This window comes from Pocillopora verrucosa, chromosome 5 (assembly GCF_036669915.1).
Source record: "Pocillopora verrucosa isolate sample1 chromosome 5, ASM3666991v2, whole genome shotgun sequence".
Lineage (NCBI taxonomy): Eukaryota > Metazoa > Cnidaria > Anthozoa > Scleractinia > Pocilloporidae > Pocillopora > Pocillopora verrucosa.
This window is the reverse complement of record NC_089316.1, coordinates 25,048,288-25,069,140: the sequence shown is the minus strand read 5'-3', so window position 1 is coordinate 25,069,140 and position 20,853 is coordinate 25,048,288. Positions and strand designations below refer to the sequence as shown.

At 36.8% G+C, this 20,853-nt stretch overlaps 1 protein-coding gene, 1 long non-coding RNA gene and 1 pseudogene across 2 annotated transcripts; 1 reads left to right on the top strand and 2 right to left on the bottom strand.

Annotated features, from left to right (window-relative positions):
• Window positions 1-2,059: 2,059 nt before the first annotated feature.
• Window positions 2,060-8,233, bottom strand: LOC131786481 (adhesion G-protein coupled receptor D1-like). The gene is made up of 15 exons (XM_066166552.1): window positions 8,122-8,233; window positions 7,425-7,529; window positions 6,979-7,066; window positions 6,626-6,704; window positions 6,148-6,194; window positions 5,786-5,915; window positions 5,533-5,627; window positions 5,234-5,336; window positions 4,986-5,136; window positions 4,756-4,840; window positions 4,378-4,444; window positions 3,881-3,963; window positions 3,620-3,740; window positions 2,528-2,569; window positions 2,060-2,350 (listed from the first exon to the last, which is right to left on the bottom strand). The coding sequence occupies exons 1-15, from the start codon at window positions 8,231-8,233 to the stop codon at window positions 2,177-2,179; spliced, it is 1,482 nt and encodes a 493-aa protein (XP_066022649.1). The 3' UTR covers window positions 2,060-2,176.
• A 611-nt stretch (window positions 8,234-8,844) lies between these two features.
• On the bottom strand, window positions 8,845-12,221 carry LOC136276882 (uncharacterized). Its single transcript, XR_010717683.1, has 3 exons — window positions 11,936-12,221; window positions 10,000-10,029; window positions 8,845-9,123 (listed from the first exon to the last, which is right to left on the bottom strand). It is a non-coding gene; the product is annotated as an uncharacterized lncRNA (long non-coding RNA).
• Window positions 12,222-18,795: 6,574 nt separating this feature from the next.
• The window catches only part of LOC131791519 (uncharacterized), an 80,987-nt pseudogene continuing 78,929 nt past the window's right edge, over window positions 18,796-20,853 (top strand).

The following is a 20,853-nucleotide window of genomic DNA, read 5'->3' as shown; positions in this document are numbered from 1 at the left end:
GCATCCGAGAAATCGTCAAACTTTAAGTCAGCCAAAGCCATAATGTGATGACAGTAGTGCGTTGAATTTACACCACAGCTATTACAGTACAAAAATGACGACAAGGAAGTTGTTTCGTCACAACCCAGTATCACTCGGCAAAAATCAGCCAATCAGAAAGTCAGAATTCGAAAAATGAAAGTTGAATAATAAATAGGATTAGTAAATACCACACCTCGAAGATGAATAGCAAAACTGTACATGAACAGGGACATGACTCTTGACCAGTAACTTTGTTTCGTGATTACTTTTTTATGTCTCCTTTCCCTTCTCTAGTCCCATTCATAAGAAGCCGAATAGACAGAATGGCGCGTCGAAGGTATAGTTTCCGACCATTTTTCATTATATTGAAAGAAGTAAACTTTTTTGAGGCAGCTGTGTAGTATAAACTAGAACAATTACTCACCTCGCCGGTGAAGGTGGTGGTGAATCACCTCTATTCACCTTTACCTTGATAAATTTGTTAATTATTTGTTAATTATTTGTTAATTATTCTTCTGAAATTGTTGCGTTTTTTGCTTCTTTGCCTTCTGTTTCCTTGAGAATATTAATTTGATTACTTGTTTGTTTATGTCTCTCAGATGTCGACGAGTGTACCACTGGTGCTTTTAACTGCCATAGTTTTGCTTTATGTACTAACATCATTGGATCCTACACGTGTTCGTGTAACCACGACTACTGGAGACGGAAAGACTTGTAATCCAGTATCAGGTAAGAGGAAGGGGCAGATTTCCTAGCCTTATATTCCGCTTCCTATATCTTACAGTGGAATTCTGCCCTTTTGTGCTCCAACTCGTTCCCATGCAGAGATTCTGCATCAGAACAAAAACAAGGAAAATTTTACATGACACACCATCAAAAAAATTTGCAATTCCATTTGGTCACAGTTTTATACGGCAGAAAGCCTCATTCGGCATGATCCACACGAGGAAATCTTTTATGTTATGGTAACAGATCGCGTGCGCAAGTACTTCCTATTCCCCGAGGAGCTACTATGGTGAAAAATCCTTATGTACCGCACGGTCGTGCACCATAACACGACGTCGGGAGTTTCACTTACATTCGATGTAGGGAATAAGGGAGGGGGTGAGGGGGTGGGGGGCCCATAAGAATATGCAATCCCCCACCCCCCTCCCCTATTTTGCAGCTATGAAAAGTGGTAACAAAACATTAAGAAATGAGAAGTTTGTCATAAGTGTGGCTCACATGAATAGCTGGGTTAGATACTGCTTTGTACAACGTCGAACTCAGCCAGGTCTGATTACCCAGGTCGGTGCTGTTGAGGAGTTTTCATTACGTTTATGACCAAAACAATATCCCCGCACACTGTTAAAATTCGCGTATCATAAGAGGAGATACTGTAACAGTTGGAAAGATATATTTTTTTTTGTGAGTAGACATCTCATGTAATTCACACATTTCGTATGCGCACATGGAAAACGACGATGGAGACATTAATATTTAGCCTATTCTCCTTAAATAATGAGTTGTGAGCCCTTGGGGACTGTTCCGACATTTCATTCAAAAACCTCGCTGCTTACGTCGCGAATTTTCCTTTGGATTCAGTGCATGGAATTCGCACCTTTCTGGCAAAAGGTCGACGAGTGCACCCTGGTTAAGGGGGTGGAGCACTTGTTCCAGAGATTTTTCTGTTCAGATAAGCCCTTTATGATTGGTTTCTTGTCCTACCTACTAAAAACAAGGTAGATAAAGGAATTGTAATTTGATTATCATCATTGGTGCAAACTTTTCTTTCTCTGAGAATTGCTACAAGTTAGCACTGTTGCTGCTTTTGTCGGTATTTAACATGTCAAATTAAAACCACGAGAATATAAAACGTATTGATTGCTCATTTATTAACAATGAAAGACTTTCATCAATATTATTTCAAATTTCTTCCTGTCTTGGATGTTAGCTAAACCTTCTTAACACAACTGTATCCAGTGCTCTTTTATTCGACAAGGAGGAGACCTTAAATCATGAATACGTGAGATTTTCTCTTATTACTTTTCGGATCAATACAAAGCTGTCAGAGCCTTCTGAAGCTGATTATCTATATCTGCTCTAAGATTTTCTTAACGAATTTAATTTAAGATATGCATAGATCTAAGCTAAGGAACAACACTACGGTGACGACTCAGATCTCAGAGATTTCAAGGCCACTTTCACGGTTATTGCGAGGCTGGACATTGATTTTCCTTGGCAATATCACGTTGATGATTTCATTTACTTGCGAAGCTCGTTTAATGCCTCTTATTTCAGCTGCAGTTAGGGTGGCACCAGTGATCCTTCTTTTGAAGCGAGATCTAATCTGCATGAATAAGTTGATATCAAAACGATCTCAAGAATTGTACAAATCCATGTGCTTCGCACATATAAAAACATCGAATTTAATTCCTTATTTCAAAGCGGAAGCCCTGCCTGGTAAAAATCTGAGAAAAAATCTAAAGCTTACAAAGAGACTTCAAAATAATCTTGAACAACATACCTTTGAGTTTTTCACGCAGTGAAGGAGGAATATTAAGAAGCCCTGTGAAATCACAATGTGGGAAATCACATTAACGCCCTTAGTGGATTCAAAGCGCTTTCATTCAAGCCGCCAACCCTAAACCTCTCAGTATTAAATGTTGCTGGGCGGCAAAAATGTCCGAATCTTTTCTGTTATTAATCACAAGTTCTCTACTCTGTCTCTGTATTACACAAAGTTTACCACCTAGTAAACTTTAAAAGAAGGGGTAGTACAACTCCTTGTCTTCACGCGGTACTTTTCAAACATTTCAGGAATATCGAGAGGAATATAATTAGATCAAGAAAACCTTTATCATCTCAGGTATTCGATTGTGAAGCCATTAGTGTTCTCTTGTCATGTCCTAAATCGACTCCGTTTCAATAAGCAAAACTTTGACCACTGGTAAAAAATAACTAAATGTTATGTTATATTGAGGTTTCCTTTTACTCCGGAAAACTGACTTTCTCTTTTTCACTTAATTGTAAAGAGAGTCGTTGTTGTTATGAACAAATCTTACAATCATGATCTGTTTTTCCCTTTTTTCCTTTTTCAAACCTTTAATTCCCATGAGTGACTAAGACAGAATTTCTCCTTACAATATCAATACAAATCAAGAAGACAAATGATGAGAACCAAGAAAAGTATCAATTAGGGGATTATAAGCTGATCCAATACCAAATTCTCACAAGTAAAATCAGAAGAATTGTATAGCAGACAGTGAGGAGAATTACTAATAATATCTTGGAAGTTAAAGGGTTGAACACCGTTTACTAAATAATGTTGTAACTGTGATAAGTTCATCAGCCACGTAGGGTGAGTTTTTTTCAAGTATGTATTAATGGGATAATGTGAAAGTTATTTTTGTGTCAGGAGAGACGAATTCATAATAGATATGGGCCGGGTGAACTTGTACCCTGAGATGAGATGCACTCTGAGCACTGACTTTTACCTTTGTCAAGATTCATACTTAAAACAGAAATATCTCAGTCAGAGTTAAATCCACCAATCGCTCTTTTACGTTGGTTCCGTATGAGCACGGACTTCATTCACTAAAAGCTGTGTTCAGTTTACCTGAGTGGAGTTGAAAATTGTGAAAATGTAGGCAAACGCTTTGTGCATGGGCGACAGAAGACCAAATAGCCACGTGATCCCCAGCAAAGGAATCATCAACATGCATGCCCTGACACCAAGTCTATAGAATCACGGAAAAATAATAAAATCAAGATAATTTCCTTTTATTATTGTTGTGAGTTGGCATTATTTGTATAAGACAGCAAAGTAAGTGGATAATGACTTATATGGATCTACCACTTGCGACACTAAAATACTTACTTCATTTGTTCACTGATTTTGTCTTTTGCATGCTGCATGTTTTTCATCTCCTTGATAACTCGTACCAGTATCAGCGTGTTTAACTGGAAGCAAAACAAAACAGAATGAAACAAAAACAATTTAACTATACAAAGGAAAGAGAAGTTTGCACTTGAGCTAAGTTCTCCTATCGGCCTTATTGGATATTCTTTAAAAGTTTAACCCTTCCCCCCTCATCATTCCATTCGCCAAACAACACAAAACAACAACCCGGGAGACTCGAATCAGGACCCAACCTGAAAATCTTGCGTGGTAACCGCTGACGGCATCTCCCGAAATAAAAGCCACCTCAAGAAAAATGTGTATTTCGTACATATTTTATATTTCGTTGAAAACTATTGAACAGAGTCAACGAGGTTAAAAAAAAGCGGCAAGCGAAAGAAATGCTCACGATGCAATGATAACTAAAGGCAAAGCGTGAAAGAGGGAAACGAAAAAAATATAAGAATTCAACTTACCGACTCGATCAGTACAACGAATACAACAAATATCCAGATCATGCCATTAGAGGATGACATCCAGCAGCTGAATAAAAATCAAGTATCTGACACTTTTAATACATTATCAGTTAATTAATTTTTTATTGCGAATGCATGTACGCAGTACCCTCCATGTCAGGTTTGATGACAAGTAATACAAAAGAACAAAGAAATAACAAAACAACAAAAACAACAACAACAGCAGCATCAAACCAATCAATTAAACCAAAAAACAATAACAATAACAATAACAAAAACAACAGACAAAAACGAACAAACAAAGCCAAGAAAAATACAACATTAAATGAAGATTCGCGACAGGGAAATCACACGAGAAAAAAATCATTCACTTCTTACAAATTTGCACTGATATAGCTTTTAATCCCCGGTCCGGTTCGTGCTGCAATGCCCAACGATATGGAAACAACGACGGCGGGTAGACCTGTGGATTCGAAATTCGAAGTGACAACAGAGTCAAATGATAATGATGTCTAAGACGATGATCCTGTTCGCAATGTTCATGGTAAGTCATGTTTTACTTTTCCAAAGATTATCAAAGAGAGAATGGGTTTTTAATTCATAGTTACCCCATGAAAATCCATGTGAAACCTTCATCTTATCGTCGATGTTGTAAACTTTTACAACAAACAGGTAGAGATAAACTCCCTCGATCAACATCCAGCAGAAAGCGGCCATTAGGAAATATTGCACAAAAGCTGCTACTGTAACACAGGCAGACTGCACAGGAATGAAAACGTTGAGTTAAGATTTGCATCAATGTCATTAAGATTTAACAAAGAAGATTCTTCTCTTCTCGTTTGATACAATATCTCACCTTGTTCTCGACAGCACCACTTCCAGTTAGGAAGATAATTTGACCTGCACCAAGTGAAGCGACTAGACTCACTCGAATCTGAGATAAAGGTCCACTCATGTCTCTGATCAAAAATAAACAACCGATTTTATTCTAAATCAGTTCCATCCTCGTTTATACAAAGCTTGGTTATATTTTTTATTCGACTTGGCTGCTTAAAGGAATCTAAACTTTACACATTTAAACTGATATAATTTCTTGTTGGTCTATATTCTGAGCTTGCTTTGGAATTCTTGGATGGAACTATATCATGTACTTACGTAAGAACAGCATAACTGATGATCGTTAAAGAGATTCCAACCAGAGAGAAAGACAAGCCCACATATGTAAGAATTTCCAGCGCTTTTTCGTCAGTCTTAAGAATGAATAGAAAAACGGCGATTCTATATTAGTAACGGAAGAGGGCTACACACCATCTACCTGGATTGTGGACATGTAGGAAAAAGTGCCACGTCAATGCTGTCTAGTCTTAGTTCCTTCTGAAATCAATGCATGTGTTAGCAATATTCCTACCTTAGTTAAAACGTTACTGCTGGTTCCTCTGTCAAACTGCATAAGAACTGCAAAGTGAGTCAAATGATTGCAGCTGCACTCGGTGTGAGATTCGTTCCTCGATGTTAGGAGGCACCCTTGTCCTGACCAACTAGAATGACAGCAGAAAACAGTCAGAAGAGCAGTATTTAGATTCCAAATGAACAAAACAACTGCCAGCTGCCAGCTTTATAGACCGCTGAGCATGCGGAAGCTGAGAAGGAGGAAACGAAGGAGTAAGAGGTGACCACACAATGTGATGTACCAGTGCACAAAAGCAAAGTTCATTAGCAAATTGATAATTTGACGTGAACGATGTCATCAATTCATCCAGAGCTGTTTACCTGTTTTTTGAAGTATTCCAAAACACGCAGCTTCTTTTCGGTGCATCCTAAAACCGTAAAGTACCGTTATTATAACGTAGGACAGCGACTAGCTGGCTGATGAGGAGGTGGGAGTGCTCTGGCCGGAATTTTTCAGACCCCTCCTCATCACTTTGGATACATGTAAAGAATTGTTTACAAGATTTCTAGTCTAGTTCCTCTCGCTTTAAAGAAACTCCTTAAAAAAGAAATAGGATCTTGACGTGATACGATGATGATATTAATAACAATAACAATAGAAATTATAATAATAGAGATAATAGTGACGATGATGATAATAATATTAATGATAATAATGATAATAATAATACTATTAATAATAATAACATTAATAACAATATTAATAATAATATTATTAAGAAGAAGAAGAAACAAATTAAATCAAATCAAAACACAAGATAAAGTTACGAATTTTCTTTCTTAATAAATTGTAACTTACCACTAGGTTTTTAAATTTCAATGTAACATTCTTCCTGAAAGTGTTGTTCCTCGACCATATCGTTGCAGACAAGATATTACTGTTGAATTCCCAAAAGACAAATAAACAAGAAAAAAAAACAGAAAAAAGAAAAAGAATCAAACAAACAAACAGACCGACAAAAGACAAAAAGATAAATTAATAAAAAGATAGCAAAACAGGATCAACACCAAAGAAACTAAAAAAAAAGGAGAAATTCAAATTTAGGTCGAGTAAATTCTTCTTATTAAAATGCCCTATGTAGGTTATTAGCGCACCAAAACAGATTTATTTGAGATGAAATATACTCTATGCAATGCTAAGTTTTAGCAAACCTGATTTTAGTGACAGGAGCAGAGTCGGTCTGGCCTGTTAGGAATACTTCATGGAGATCTTTGTAAATGACACAAAGTACAACTGATCCTAAGATGTAATGATGGAAACGATTTCCTAATTTGATAATGCTACGAGAATATCGAGAAAAAAGGACAAGTTTTCACAGTTTAAAAACCCTGCGAGTTTATTAGTGTGTTTCATTGGCATGCCCAACTTGTAATAAGAATGAAATATTTCGACCAAAGGACACATAAACAAGTAAAAGAAAACCAAAACAACTCGATTAAGATATTAGCGATTCAGTTTGAATGTTCGTTATAAATTGAAACCCAGCCCCCCTTTGACCAATAACACTGATAATCGCTGAAATGATTTGAATAATACGGCAAAAATATATTATTTTCTATGCTTTAAAAAAAAAAAGAGTAAAGATTAGCTTTCTAACCGTTATCCAAGCCTGTAACAAGGACACTGACGTAGTTTTCTCCTTTATCATCCTCAAGTTCTACTCTCGTCTCATTTTCGTGGAAAATCTTCCTGACCAAAATATCTAATTGCAAAACAGCGACTTATATTAAGTGAGGGACAAAAATAAATGCAGATGCTTTCATAGTAGTCACAAGTTATCGTCCTCAAAAGTTTTAGTAAATGCGAGTAGTTTGCAAGGATCATCAGTCAAAGGAGAGTTCTCCATTCAATTGTCAAATAAAGTGCTGGTGATCATTTTTAAATCAAAAAACAAATCACTGCAATGAATTAAAATGATTTCTTATTTTTATTTTCTCAATTTATTTATTCATTCCATTCCTTTTTTTTTCTTCACTCTTTTATGACCTATTCATAACTATGACGATATTGAAGAACATATGTAAAATAAAAAGAATTCTTGGAATTGGAGATAACTGACGAGCGATAAGACTTTGCTGTTATAAAACAGCAAAAAAGAGGTAGAAGACATTTCATGTGTCGCGAAAATGAGTCGATGAAGGGTTGCTACAGACAAAGTTTACCCCCAGAACGTCGAAAAAGTTGTAGCGTTGGCAAATTTTTCTAAAATCTGCCACGAATGATGTATGTATTCATCCTGAACTCTGAAATAGGAATCATAAAAACTTCCAGGTCAGCTTTTAAGATCTACTTACCAGCATGTTCACCACGGATGTCAATCTTAGGTACGGTTTGATTAAGGTGATTTTGAGCATAATTCCCAATGAACTCCTCCAAATCAGTAACAGTGAGGAAAGCGCGTTCCATATTTTCCTTAGTTACTTTATTTACAGAAGATTTGGTCACTTCTTTTAGGATGTTATTAACAACTTTCTTGACTGGGAACTGAGAAGGAATTAATAAATTCATGGGTTTCACAGTCTGTGGAAAATTGAGCTTTCTTTAACCAAAGCGCCAGCAATAACTTAAGTGGAGTTTAATTTCCCGACCTCTCGATCGAACTCCTCTATTTACACCTCATTACCAGGGGTTTCTAGGTAAAGTATTACGAACATAATACATCAAGAATGGAACAACCGATTAAAACATTGGAAATAACATAGGGAATGCAAATAGCATAAGAAATACTGATAGCATAAGAAAGAACGTACTCGTGATTACATTTCGAGCTTTGCATGATTCGCGCGAAAGTCGAACTTATGTCGATAACTATGCGGACTCGGGTTGGGGAGGGGGGGAGAATTTGTTTGTACACTCTTTAAAGGGTGGAATTAAAGGACCAATAAATATAGAGACTAAAAATGTTGCAAGAAAATCAAATACACCTACCTCGCTTGATGGTGTTAGCTTAATGGCAGGAAAATTCAGTGTCAGACACTGTCTCACTTTGATTCTGCCCAAATACGACGAGTCGGTTGTATTTGTCAATATGATAGAAAACGGCATGCGAGCTTTTTCATTTTCTCTGCACCCCCACATTTTAAAACAGTGATCTCTCCAGGAAGACGTCTGACTGAACAAAGAGGCCAACTGCCTACACCAAGATCTGCAACAGGTTTTGTCAATAGACGTAGGTGTCTCATTGCCACATTCCATCCTATGCCAGAACTGACGCATTTTATCAAGATGTTGCTGACAGTCCGAGCAGTTCAGCTCTGAGGGTGCGAGTGTATCATTAGGGTAGGAGCAATGTCCATCTGCGTTAGATACGTGAACATAAATCAGAGACATTTATAATTGTAAATGCTGTTCCTCGTTCATACACATATCGTTAATATATATTTTTTAATTTATTTATTCCACTAGTATATTATTTGCATATATTCTTTTTCGCTTGATTCTTTATCCCTTATGTGCTCGAATAAAATCCCAGTTGCGTTTCCATCGCAGTTTCTGTTTAAGTTTGCGTGTGTCTGTGATTTTTTGTTTGTTTGTTTTTGTTTTTGTTTTTTTTTAATCAGTTTCCACTTTTCATTTCCACTCGTTGAAAAGAGTAGTTAGTGGTTGGTATCGAGAGTTTGTATAGAAAAGCCAAAAAAAGAAAAAGATCGTAAGGATGTTTAGAACCTTTAGTTCTTTCTCTGAATTTTTTTAGTTGTTTAGGATGAGCCCCGCATTGATTTTGATGTTACCTTCTAAATTTTCTAGGCCAAAACCGCCGCTTTGTTTGCTCTCCCTCCTCTTTTGGACAATTACAGGCAATAACATATCAGTAATCTTTTAGAACGGGCCGCCTTCTATTATTTATTGAGCAACAGATAATACATTGTTTAATCTTTTTGTTTAAAAAAGCATATAATGTTTAACTTTTTGATAATTTTGAATAGGATTTACTGTGATATTTTTATAAATTTAATTTATTCATATTTTATTACCAGTGGGATCTTTCTAATTATTTTAATATTGTGAATTGTAAAGCGCTTTGGTCAATTAGTGGAGTTAGCGCTATATAAATTGTGTTAAATTAAAATTAAATTAATAATCTTTGACGGCAGAGGTTAGCAAGGTGAACAACGTAGAACATTTACAGTTTTCGTTAATTCTTTTTTTTTTCCCGCAAATACAATACATACCTTGTGCTGAAGTTGGTATGGTCATACCAGCTGTAACAAAACCAAAAAGAAATGATTCTTCAATTCACAGCCATTCCGAAACAAGGGGTGAGGGGTAGGGAAGGCGGGGGGGGGGAGGGGTTAGGGGAATCAATAGCAAGACAAGCACTTAGATGAAAAAGATACCTAATGGAAACGTGGAACTTCCTAGTCAACCATATAGGGGCAGCTGCGGGTAAAATCAATCGTATTACACTTAACGCCTTCCAAGGGTCGTGCTTTACCACCCATAAAGGAAGGATTCGTAGAAGGAGAAGCGTTATGCATCCTAAGAACAAATCCGACACCCTCCGCGTGTAGTAATAACGTGCAGAGTTTCAAAATATGCTTAAAGAGGGGAATTGAAGATACTTGACGAAGATGTAGAGAAATATGTGTCAGGCCTAGTAGAGAAGGGCCATCAAAAAGAAAGAAAATGACATACGGAAAAACTATTGCTATTTATGGCGCAATATCTTCCGGTAAGAACATACTGATGGGAAAATGGCACCTCATTCAAAATCAACGCACTGAATCACATCGCAAAGTAAAGTCATTATAATATATGATGGAGGCAGAAGTTAAAAATGGCTTGCGAATGCCCGGAGTCCTTGAGGCCCGCCGGGCGTCAATACTTTTTAACTCGTCATTTGCTTCTTGTGATCTACACCCCGCGCGAGGTGTAGGTCGAAATAACTCCTCGAGGAAATTGCGAGAAACCACTAAACTAACTGCCTAGAGTAAACAACTCATAATTTCAGAAGACTGCCACAACCATTTAAGACCTTAATATATCCAAATCGCTCTGATGCAGTTGGATGAGAGACCACAACGAAAATTTCACGAATTTAGATAGCATAGAAAATAGCGGAATAAGCGCGAAATGTTTGTGGTCGACAAGGATCTTTTAAAACGATCATGAAGTGAGAGTTTAACTAGTCAAAGAAATTGTGCCGAGTTTGAATCCTCATTCCAAAAAAAAAAAATATTCTGTAATAAACAAAGCATCTCTAGCAAGGGACACAAGGTGTAATCTTCAGAGATTGCCTATCGCTCAATAATTAAAAGAGAATGTAATAGTGTTTTCCTAAGCTTTACCCAGTAAAGTATGAGAAGCTAAAGAGGCCTCGATAACCTATAAGGACTTGTGATACATATTTTCCACGATAATTCAGTGTTCCTGTTATGTAATCTATACCGGAACATCTGTAAAGTTTTTCTTGAGAGCCTTATTGCTCAGAAAAAAAGAAAAACAAAAAACAAAAAAAAACCTAGCCCATGAAAGAGCACAGTTCTCGCAACTTATTACTACAGTGACTGACATATTTGAAACAGTTGAGATCAATTTCTGTTTTCTGGCCTAATTATTGCTTGAAAGGCTTCTGTTGTGGGAGAGCGCTTGAGGCGATAGAACGGTCAGGAAAATACATCTGCTTAAATAGAGATCATCGTTGCATTAATATTGTCTCCTCGCTCTAAAAAGCGACTACGTTTACTGTAAGGAAGGAAATTAATTTAAGACGGTGGTGTTCAAAGTCCACATGGAAAAGAAAAATAAGTCAGAGTAAATCAAAAACGTTTGGCCAAGAATTTTTAAGAACGGGGGTAAATTTACCCGTTGTGTTCCGGTTTCGATAGTTCTGTCCACCTATATTGCATCTTGTTTAAATTTCGTTTTAACCAAAGCTACGAGATGACAAACGGAACCACCTGAAAAAATTTAAAGGCTCTCTTCTTCAGATTTGTTTTCACCTCCTTCTTTTTATTTTTTTCTTACCAGACTTCACGCCAATCAATCGTGTTAGTATGAACACCAAGAAATTCGGAAAACATTCTGCGGTATTATCAGGGAGAAAACATTACAGGAAGCTAGTTAAACTGCTTGACTACAACGAATTGGTTTCATATAAGTACTTACCAAAAATGATTAGTAGTCTATGCAAAAGCATTTCATTGAAAGGCTCCGTCCAGATGAAAGGACTCCTCTTTGACATTCAAGTATCCAAAATAACCGATGACAAATTTGCCTCGCGAAGAGCTCTTATTCAGACTGCTTCACTTATGGCCCTACACAGCGAAGTAAAATTGTTTGATGCAAATCTCACTTAGCGCGGATTGAGACTATAAACTGTTTAAGTGCGAATCTTTTCCCCTTATGGCCTTAAAGGAACTTAACTTTTAGCTCGTAGATTCATTATAACATCTCCGATGGTATATTGTCATAATTACGCACATAAACAAGTGGATTATGGGTAGATCAATATGCCCGTACACAGGTGGCGAAGGCTTTATAAAAAGATAGGGTTTTCCATAATATAGCATTTCATTAAAATGCAATATTATTTTCAGTTTTCTCATGCAAATCAAACTGGAATTTGTGCTTGTGACTGTTGGGTATCAGGCTATTAATCAAACAGAAAACAATACATACGCGGTACAGAAAAGATACCTAACATTCTAATTCTACCATTCTGTGTTTTGTTTCAGTTGAAGCTGACAGGGTCTTTATATCAATGCCTTGAGGTAGTATAATTGAAATTGCAACTGAGATGCCAAACGTTCGTCATGCAAACACACAGTGTTTCGTGGAGGATTAATTTACTTGCCGTTGTCAGCTCATGGCAGCGGAGGCAAAATATGTAGTGCAGTAGATAATAACAACTGCTCTGTCACTTTCTCGAGTGAAAAAGCATTTGGTTCTTTGTCTCTAGAGATAATAACTTATTTCCTTCCCCCATTATTGTTTTGTTTTGGTTAGCTTTTTTTTCGTGGCTTTTCTGTAAGAGTTCTGTTTTCATATCGTATTGTATAATTTGTTGCCGGATTCCCAACTTGCAATGTCTACCTTGACTATGCTGTACTACGAAGTTACAATTTCAGTTATCGCTTTTTGTACAACGTAACATTTTGGCAACTACATGGAGCTTTTGTTCGATACTTTTTTAATTCTTTTGCTGTCACTCAGTGTTTAACTTCTATTTTTCTCGGCGCATCAATGGCTGTGGAATCCTCATTTACTTCCGGGGGCACTACGGCTGTTCGTTTTGTGCTAGTCCCATCATCCATCGCTGGGAAAATGGCCTGAATCCTTCCTCTCAAACGAGCTCTTATCTGTAAACTGTAAAATTAGCCACACTATCACATTCAAGGAGTTTGTGAGTAGTAGTATTCTTTTTGTCTTCGATTTTGTATTGTTCTATGATATGAGTGGACTTTCAGTAGAAGCAAATTTTCACAAGCCATATAGAAACTTGAGCTTATTCAGTTATCTGGAGCTACTGTGGACAGGTACCGTTATAAAATGTAAAAAATGTCCTATAACTTCTTCCTTTTTCTCTCTGTAGTAAATTTTATCAACAGGAACCTTACATTCTGACTCTTCATCTGGAATGCGTCCTTTCTTCTTTCTTCCTTCACCCCCATTCTCAGACACGGGAATTTGTTTGAAAACTGTGCTCCTGCGCACTTATGGAGTTACATACCCCACATAATATGTGAATACACTGAAAATTTTGGTCCTATAGTGCTTCCGTTTGTCATGCTGCTTTTGCTTTCCAGCTAGTCCAGATCTAAGCACAAGCCCCGTGAACTAGTACTTTATTTCTTTGATATAATATCGAAATTAAATTGAACTTCCTGGTCTCCACTGTAACTACAAAAATCGATATAATACCGGATCTTGAGATGTAATTTTAAGCGATTAATCACTGACCTCGCTGTTTCTCACGCAGTGAAGAAGAAAGATCAAGAAGCCCTGTTGAATTATAGAGAAGTGAGAAATTTTGTCAAATTATGACGATGAGGATTTGATTATGATTTTCACAAGACTTACACATTTTTAAACCACTGAGCTGGCAGAGTAATGAGGTCAACCTAACGCTATCACAAGATTACCAGGGCTGTACATCTGTCAGAAATATTAAGTCTTTTGATCTCCACAGACATTTATCTACTTCTCACCTGTGTAGAGTTGAATATTGTGAAGATGTAAGCGAAAGGTTTGTGTGATGGTGTCAATAACCCAAATAACCACGAGATCCCTTACAGAGGAATTATAACCACGCATGCCTCCACACCAAGTCTGAAAAAAAAAAAAACAATAACAACAACAACAAAGGAACAAAAACAAAACAAGAGATTAGTATTGTTGTGTAGTAATTGTTGTTGATGAAACACTATAAGGTAGCAATTCTATCAAGATGATGACTTGCTGTTATTGTTTTGGACTTCAGATTTCACCTCAGAAGATTTGTGATTAAAAAATGTTGGATCCTAGATTGTTGTTTCTAGAAAGGAGCAGATTCCAAGACCCAGTATTTCGGAACCGGATTTTCTTCTATGGAGCAGAATATACCTTATTTAAGCGCTATGTTTGTCCTTCTCTTGTTGCAGAGTCACCATTTCCTTGATAACCCGCTCGAGGATCAGAATGTTGAACTTAAAGAAGGAAATAGACCTTATGAGCCCCATGAAAGTTTTTTTTTTCAGTTTCGATAATGATAATCATGCATGGTTATTTTCACTTACAAATTCAATCAGCACAACAAATACCATAAATATCCAGATCAGAAAATTGGCAAATGCTTTGTTTGTCAACGATTACTTGACATACCAATATGGATTCGCCACAGATTGAATGCGTTGATCGTGCCTTTTCTACAGAATATTGATTGGTGGAATCGATGATTACAGCCTGATCAATCCGATTCAAAACCGATCTTAAGACTCATAATTTTTATGTCTTCCATCTCGAAACACGATAACAAGAAGCTAATAAATAAAAACGAAAAAGAATCATTTTAATTTGAATTTATACGTGTATTATGTTCAGCTGTAACAAGATCTTTGTTCATTTTCCAAATTACTTGTGTTACATCAGTTCTTGGAAAGCTGAGTGGGATGACATTAGATCAGTACAATGAAATTCTCCTCACGATTTATCAGCCACAAAACTTTCGATTCCATCTTTTCCAGCTGCAATACTCAGCTGTGTCCAGAAGAAGAGCAAAATGAGAACAGCAAAATGAGTCAATGGTGACAGGTGCACTCTTTTTAGTGTGCATCAGTAGACAAGCCAATGGAACTGAAGCGTAAGGCGGATAACTTATCGATCAAGTCAGATTCTGGTGCACAAGTCATGCGAACGGAGCCCCGTATCTAATAACATATTTAACTTATCAAAGTTATAGTAAAAATAAAAAGGAAGGAAAAAAATAAAGAAGTGATTACCACTTTTTAAAGCTTGCAGCAAACAATGGAGTAAAAAAATTAAACATTTTTTTTTTTAAAGAAATCCCAACGACGTTGTTGTAATTTTCAATTTACAAAACAATCAGTCTCGTTCTCCAGAGTTTTTTACCAATCAGTATTGGGCCACTTCTTATGACATTTCAGTGTATTGTCAAATAGGGATATTAACCATTAGTCGAAGGACTAATGGTTAATATCCCTAGGACTGATAAACTATCACGTCGAGTTTAGAAAGGCTCACCTACCGAGCATTAGCTGCTCGTCTGACGAAAACGTTTTGAGTTATCTCGCCAGACGAGCGACTTCGCATCTCAATCTTTACGGCGAACAGCGTGTTCATTGGGAAATAAAGAATTGTTCATTTTCGCTTGCCTGTTTACTTAACCTTTGATTTCAGTGTCTTGTTTGGCACTTCTCCTAAACTGCTGCACTTCATCTCTTTTTTCAGTTATGTCAAGATAGCACTCTTAGACTGAAACTTTTGTCTATTATCAAAACCTGAAGTAAATTCATGTTGATATGCGGAGCTACTCATGCTTCGTTGCTACCGTGCAGTTTTGCTTAAGTTCTTTAGTTATTACTCGTATTCAATAAATACTTCACTACACCTTAAAAGCAAAACTCAGAGATTTTTCCCTCGTTCCCATTTCACTACCCCCAACAATAGAGGATTTTCCTTCGGTAATAAAAAAAACCCTATTAACTTTTAAGTCTCCGACAGCCCACCTATCTCAACATCCACAAACCATCTATGTTTTTTTTTCTGCTTTTATTTTACCGATATTAATATTCCTGCAAAAGAAGACAACATTTATCGGGCAGTTAAAATCTTTGCAACAGGTTTTGGTCTCCATTTGTGTCATTTTTATTTATTTATTTTTTCTTCTTTTCTTTAAGGTAAGAAATGAAGATTACTTACACGGCAGTAACAAACATTTAGACTTACACTGTGCCAAAATATGCATAACATCTAAGAGGATTTTACGAAAGCAAGCAGGCTTTAATAGAAAGCATAGCACTACGTTAATTAGCTTCGCATAAGAATCGCAATCAAAGGCAAATTGCGTGGCAGGAATTGAATCTATTAAAATTGATAGGCGAATACCGAATATTTCACTGTTACGTAATTTATCAATTTAAGAACAAAATATGTGAAGTTCAGTTGGTAATGATATCTTGACCTCACTGTTCTTTCGGGCAAAACTTAAAATACTGAAAGGCAAATGAATTCGGGATTTAAACGGATTTGGAAACACGCAACATGCAAGCAATCCTTTAAACACACCATACACTACAGAAATTGACTGAGGCCTTGAAAAATGGCAAGCAATCGAAGTTATCAAAACTGGTCGGAGATTTCTTAGAACTGCACCATGTAAGGAAATAAGGAAGGAAAGGTATTTCAGACATCGTGAATGGAAAGAGTCGTAAGTTGTAAAGGCTTTAATAGCCTTAAGGTCTAATCAGCTGTGTAAACCAACAATGGCAAGCTATGTTATGAACAAAATTAATCCTAAACTTTTTTTTTCTATTTTAGACACATACAAATCGCGAAAGATCTATAGTAGAACGGTTCCAATTAGTAAGAGCTTGCCTCTTGCTCTTTAACAGAATCCCACCAGAGTAAAACTCGAGATCTTTCCAACATAGCGGCAGACCTCAGCCATTCAGTTAAATTCTTCTTCAAACACGTTGCTCGCTTTGGACAGTTCAACATCGATAATTAACATAGAGAAAAACAAAACAAAACAAAACAATTACTACTTTTGAAAGGTTGCAGCAACTAATAGAGTAAGAAAATTTTATAATTAAAAAAAGAAAAAAAGAAACGTAAGGATGTTATAATTTTCAATTTTACATAACAATCATGTCTTCTTTCTTTTATTTCTTAGCAATCAGTGTTTAAAACCTCCTTACGAGCATTCAGTTTATTCTCAATTAGGGATATAAACCATATGTTTAAAAGGATCGATAAACTAGCACATCGAGTCTTGAAAGACTAATCTTCCGAGCATAAGCTGCTCGTCTGACGAAAGGATACTGTCTGAACAGTATCTCTATTGCAAAATAATCCAATCTCTTTGTTCAGTTATCTCAAGATAACACTCTTAGATACTGATACTTTTGTCTATTGTCAACACCTAATGTTAGTTCATTTTAATGAGCAGAACTACACATTCCCCGTTCCTACCGCGTAGTTTTCTCTAGTTAGTACTCGTATTCGAGATTATCTACACGGCTATGGCAGACATATAGACTTACACTCTGCGAAAATATGGATAACAGCTAAGAGGATTTTATAGAAAAAAACAGGCTTTGATAACAAACATAACTTTAAGGATTTTAGATATATGAATTCATATATTTGCACTGCAGTGAAGAAACGAATTTAAGAGATCCTACAGGATTTGAACCCATGACCTCTGCGATACCGTTGCCGCGCTTTACCAACTGAGCTAACAAGCAACAACAACTGAGCTAACAATATGTCGGGTCCAGATAAACTATCCAAGTAATGAATAATGATTTTAGATGTATGAAATTCATATATTTGCAATGCGGTGAAGAAACGAGTTTAAGAGATCCTCGCAGATCCTCGCATTAGTCATGGGTTCAAATCCCGTAGGGGCCTGAATTTTTTTCGGGTCCTATTTTCAAGTATTAGTTCAGCAGTGTTCTTAGCTGCGAGGAGTTCTTAAATTCATTTCTTCGCCGCAGTGCAAATATATGATTTTCATATATCTAAAATCAAAATATATAAACAATGATATCATGACCTTACCATTCATTTGGGCCAAGCTTAAAATACTGAAAGGCGAATGAATTCTGGATCAAAACGGATTTGGAAACACGCAACACGCAAACAATCATTTAAACCCACCATACACTACAGAAAATAACCGAGGCCCTTAAAAAAAATGGTGTGAAATTGAATTTATCAAAACTGGCCGGAGATTTGTGGGAACTGCTCCATGTAATGAAATAAGGAAGGAAAGGAATTTAGCACATCGTGATTGGAATGAATCGAAAGTTGTGAATGATTTAATAGCCTTAAGGTCCAATCAGCTGTGTAAACCAAAAATACAAGCTATGCCATGAGCAATATTAATCCTAAATTTCTTTTTTAAATATTTTAGAAAAATACAAATCCCGAAAGATCTATAACGTAACACTTCCAATTCGCAAGACCTTGTCCCTTGCTCTTTAACAGAATCTTTAGCGAACGATGTAAAGGGTTACCCTCAATCTTTAGAGGTGGGGCGGCGAGGGGGGGGAGGTGTTCTGTCTATATCCATTTGTTCATTTCTATGCAAACTTTATCAGTAGTAGTTTAAAAGAAAGGACTGACATATATAACTTAAAGTACTCGACAATCAATCCCAAAATGGAACAAAATTAAATGGGTTAGGCTGTTTATATCTTTATTGCCTCCACCCCTTCCCCCTCCCCCCTCTCTCCAGTTGCTGTAAACGTGCTGGTTATCATTTTTTTCTTTTAGTATTTCGAAACTCGATTTTCCCTCACGAAATGGAAAGGTCTTTGCGGGTAAAGATGTTTGACTTTGATCCTTTTGGGAGGTTTTAATTTGCAGCAGGCAAATACACTGGTCATTCTGAGCAAGATGTCGCGCGAGTGCCAACACTCAGTCGGTTTGCTCTTTGCTGTCTTTGTTGTCATCTTCGTTTCTCCAGCAAGTGATGTTTTGTCGATACAGTTTCCTTTATATAGCCGTAAAATGACTGAAAGGGGATTATTGACGTGAAATATCTATTTTATACTGATAACAACGCGGGTTAGAAGAAAATAAAGAGGGAGAGGAACGAGGGAGGGGCGCACTCAGAAGCAATAGAACAGTTTACCGGATCGCAAATAGAGGGTACATTATAATTCTTGGACAACTGCAAATAAGAATATCTATTATTTCAACACGTATTTATTTATTTCTTAACAGCTCTTGGTTTCAAGGCCGGAAAGAAAATTAGTTACTACTACCACACCAGATCTGTTCACTTGCAAGAAATATCCTTTCAGTATCATTTCTATGACCGACAGAAAGTAAAGGTCTTTGCCTCCGTTGGCCATACAGAGAGGAGCCAAAATCCTCGTAATGGTGGCGCGATCTGGGTTGACGATGCTATTGAAAGTGGATTCACAGTTTGCGTTGTGGAGTTTCGAGACAGCTCGAAAAGTACTAAGGAAGTAGACTGGATTGCTGTTTAATCCATAGCCTCACAGAACCCCATTTACTTAGTTTATAATTTATTACTATTATTATTATTTCATCGTCATTATTATTACTATTATCGTTTGTCGTGATGTTTCCTACAAATGTTTAAATATGGTTTGATTTATTCCTTTTGAACTTCTCACCCTTAAGTCTGTCGGCAAGGCCTTAAAATGTGTAACGCATCCTCTTATGTTTCAGCGTTTTTCATCTCCTCCAACCATTTTCGTGACTGTCACTCATGGTGTTACCAACCGAAGTCAGGATGCCATGGCCTTGTGGGTCGAGGACTTGAAAGCAGAAAGCTTTAAGATTTGTTTGAGAGAAGCCAAAATCTTCGATGGTCCAAACAAAAACTTAAAAATAGTAGGCAACCCCGAGGTTTATAAGGGCTGTTCATGGAATATTTTTGAGCAGTATACAACTTGCCATCTCCGCAGCATAATTACGCCTTCTGTCAAGTAAGTCATATTTATCCGGATCGAATTGAAGCTCAGATTTGTGTCAAAACGTTTAACAGCGATTCCAACAATAAGGACGTCATCACCGTTGACCACATGGTGACTGGAGGTGAGCAGAAAGTGTCATGGTTATTTTCATGCTAATTTTCATGCTAATTTCAATAAGACTAAGTTTTCACTGTTTTGAAAAACGAGGTATTTGCACAAGTTTTAGCTACTGCACGTCCATCAAATTATAACTCTGTGGAGCGTAGCTGTAATTCTTAACTTAAGGCGTACATCTTATTCTCTGATCGTTTTTTCCTTCCGACTTGATACCTAATGGCAATGCCGTTAGGATGCTGGTTACAAAACGCAGTTAGCTACAAACAGGGCTCAGGTAAATTCATTGACATAGTTAAAATCATGTTTAAAATACTTAAGTCAAACGCTGAATACAACATTTGGATACCTTTTTCCAAAACACTTATACTCTCTTAGTACTTGAACAAGTGAGATGGGAGTTGCAAATATAGGTTGCCATTATTACTGTTTGTGCAAAGCTTTCGGGCCTCATGATGTTAGATGCGTCTCTGTGAAGAGTTCTCGTTCATACCAAGAACCTTTCTGCTCATCAAACGATTCAACATGTTGGCTTCAAGTAGATCACTTTAGGACAGCTTAAATACACTAAGCCGCTGGTCTCGTTGTCTGTTTTCTGCATTTTGAGATGCTGAGTTTGATAAAAGCACATGGCATTTTCTTTTTCATTTGTGTTCTCGAGCTTATTCGGTTTCTCCATGATCTAGGCACGAAAAACATGTAAGTACATCGTATATCTATCTATTTTGTTTGTTAGTTTCTTTGTTCGCCGTATTATTTCCTAATTTCAGTGAATCGTTCGTTGGTTAATCGTTGGTT

Bases quoted from the DNA above. Each gene is read 5' to 3' on its own strand.
- LOC131786481 (XM_066166552.1), bottom strand. From the start codon at position 8,233: ATGGAACGCGCTTTCCTCACTGTTACTGATTTGGAGGAGTTCATTGGG. The intron at 6,705-6,978 runs GTTTGCTAAAAC...GGAATTCAACAG, and splicing joins GCTCCTGTCACTAAAATCAG to TAATATCTTGTCTGCAACGA. The intron at 5,337-5,532 runs GTAAGTACATGA...ATTTTTGATCAG, and splicing joins ATCAGTTATGCTGTTCTTAC to AGACATGAGTGGACCTTTAT.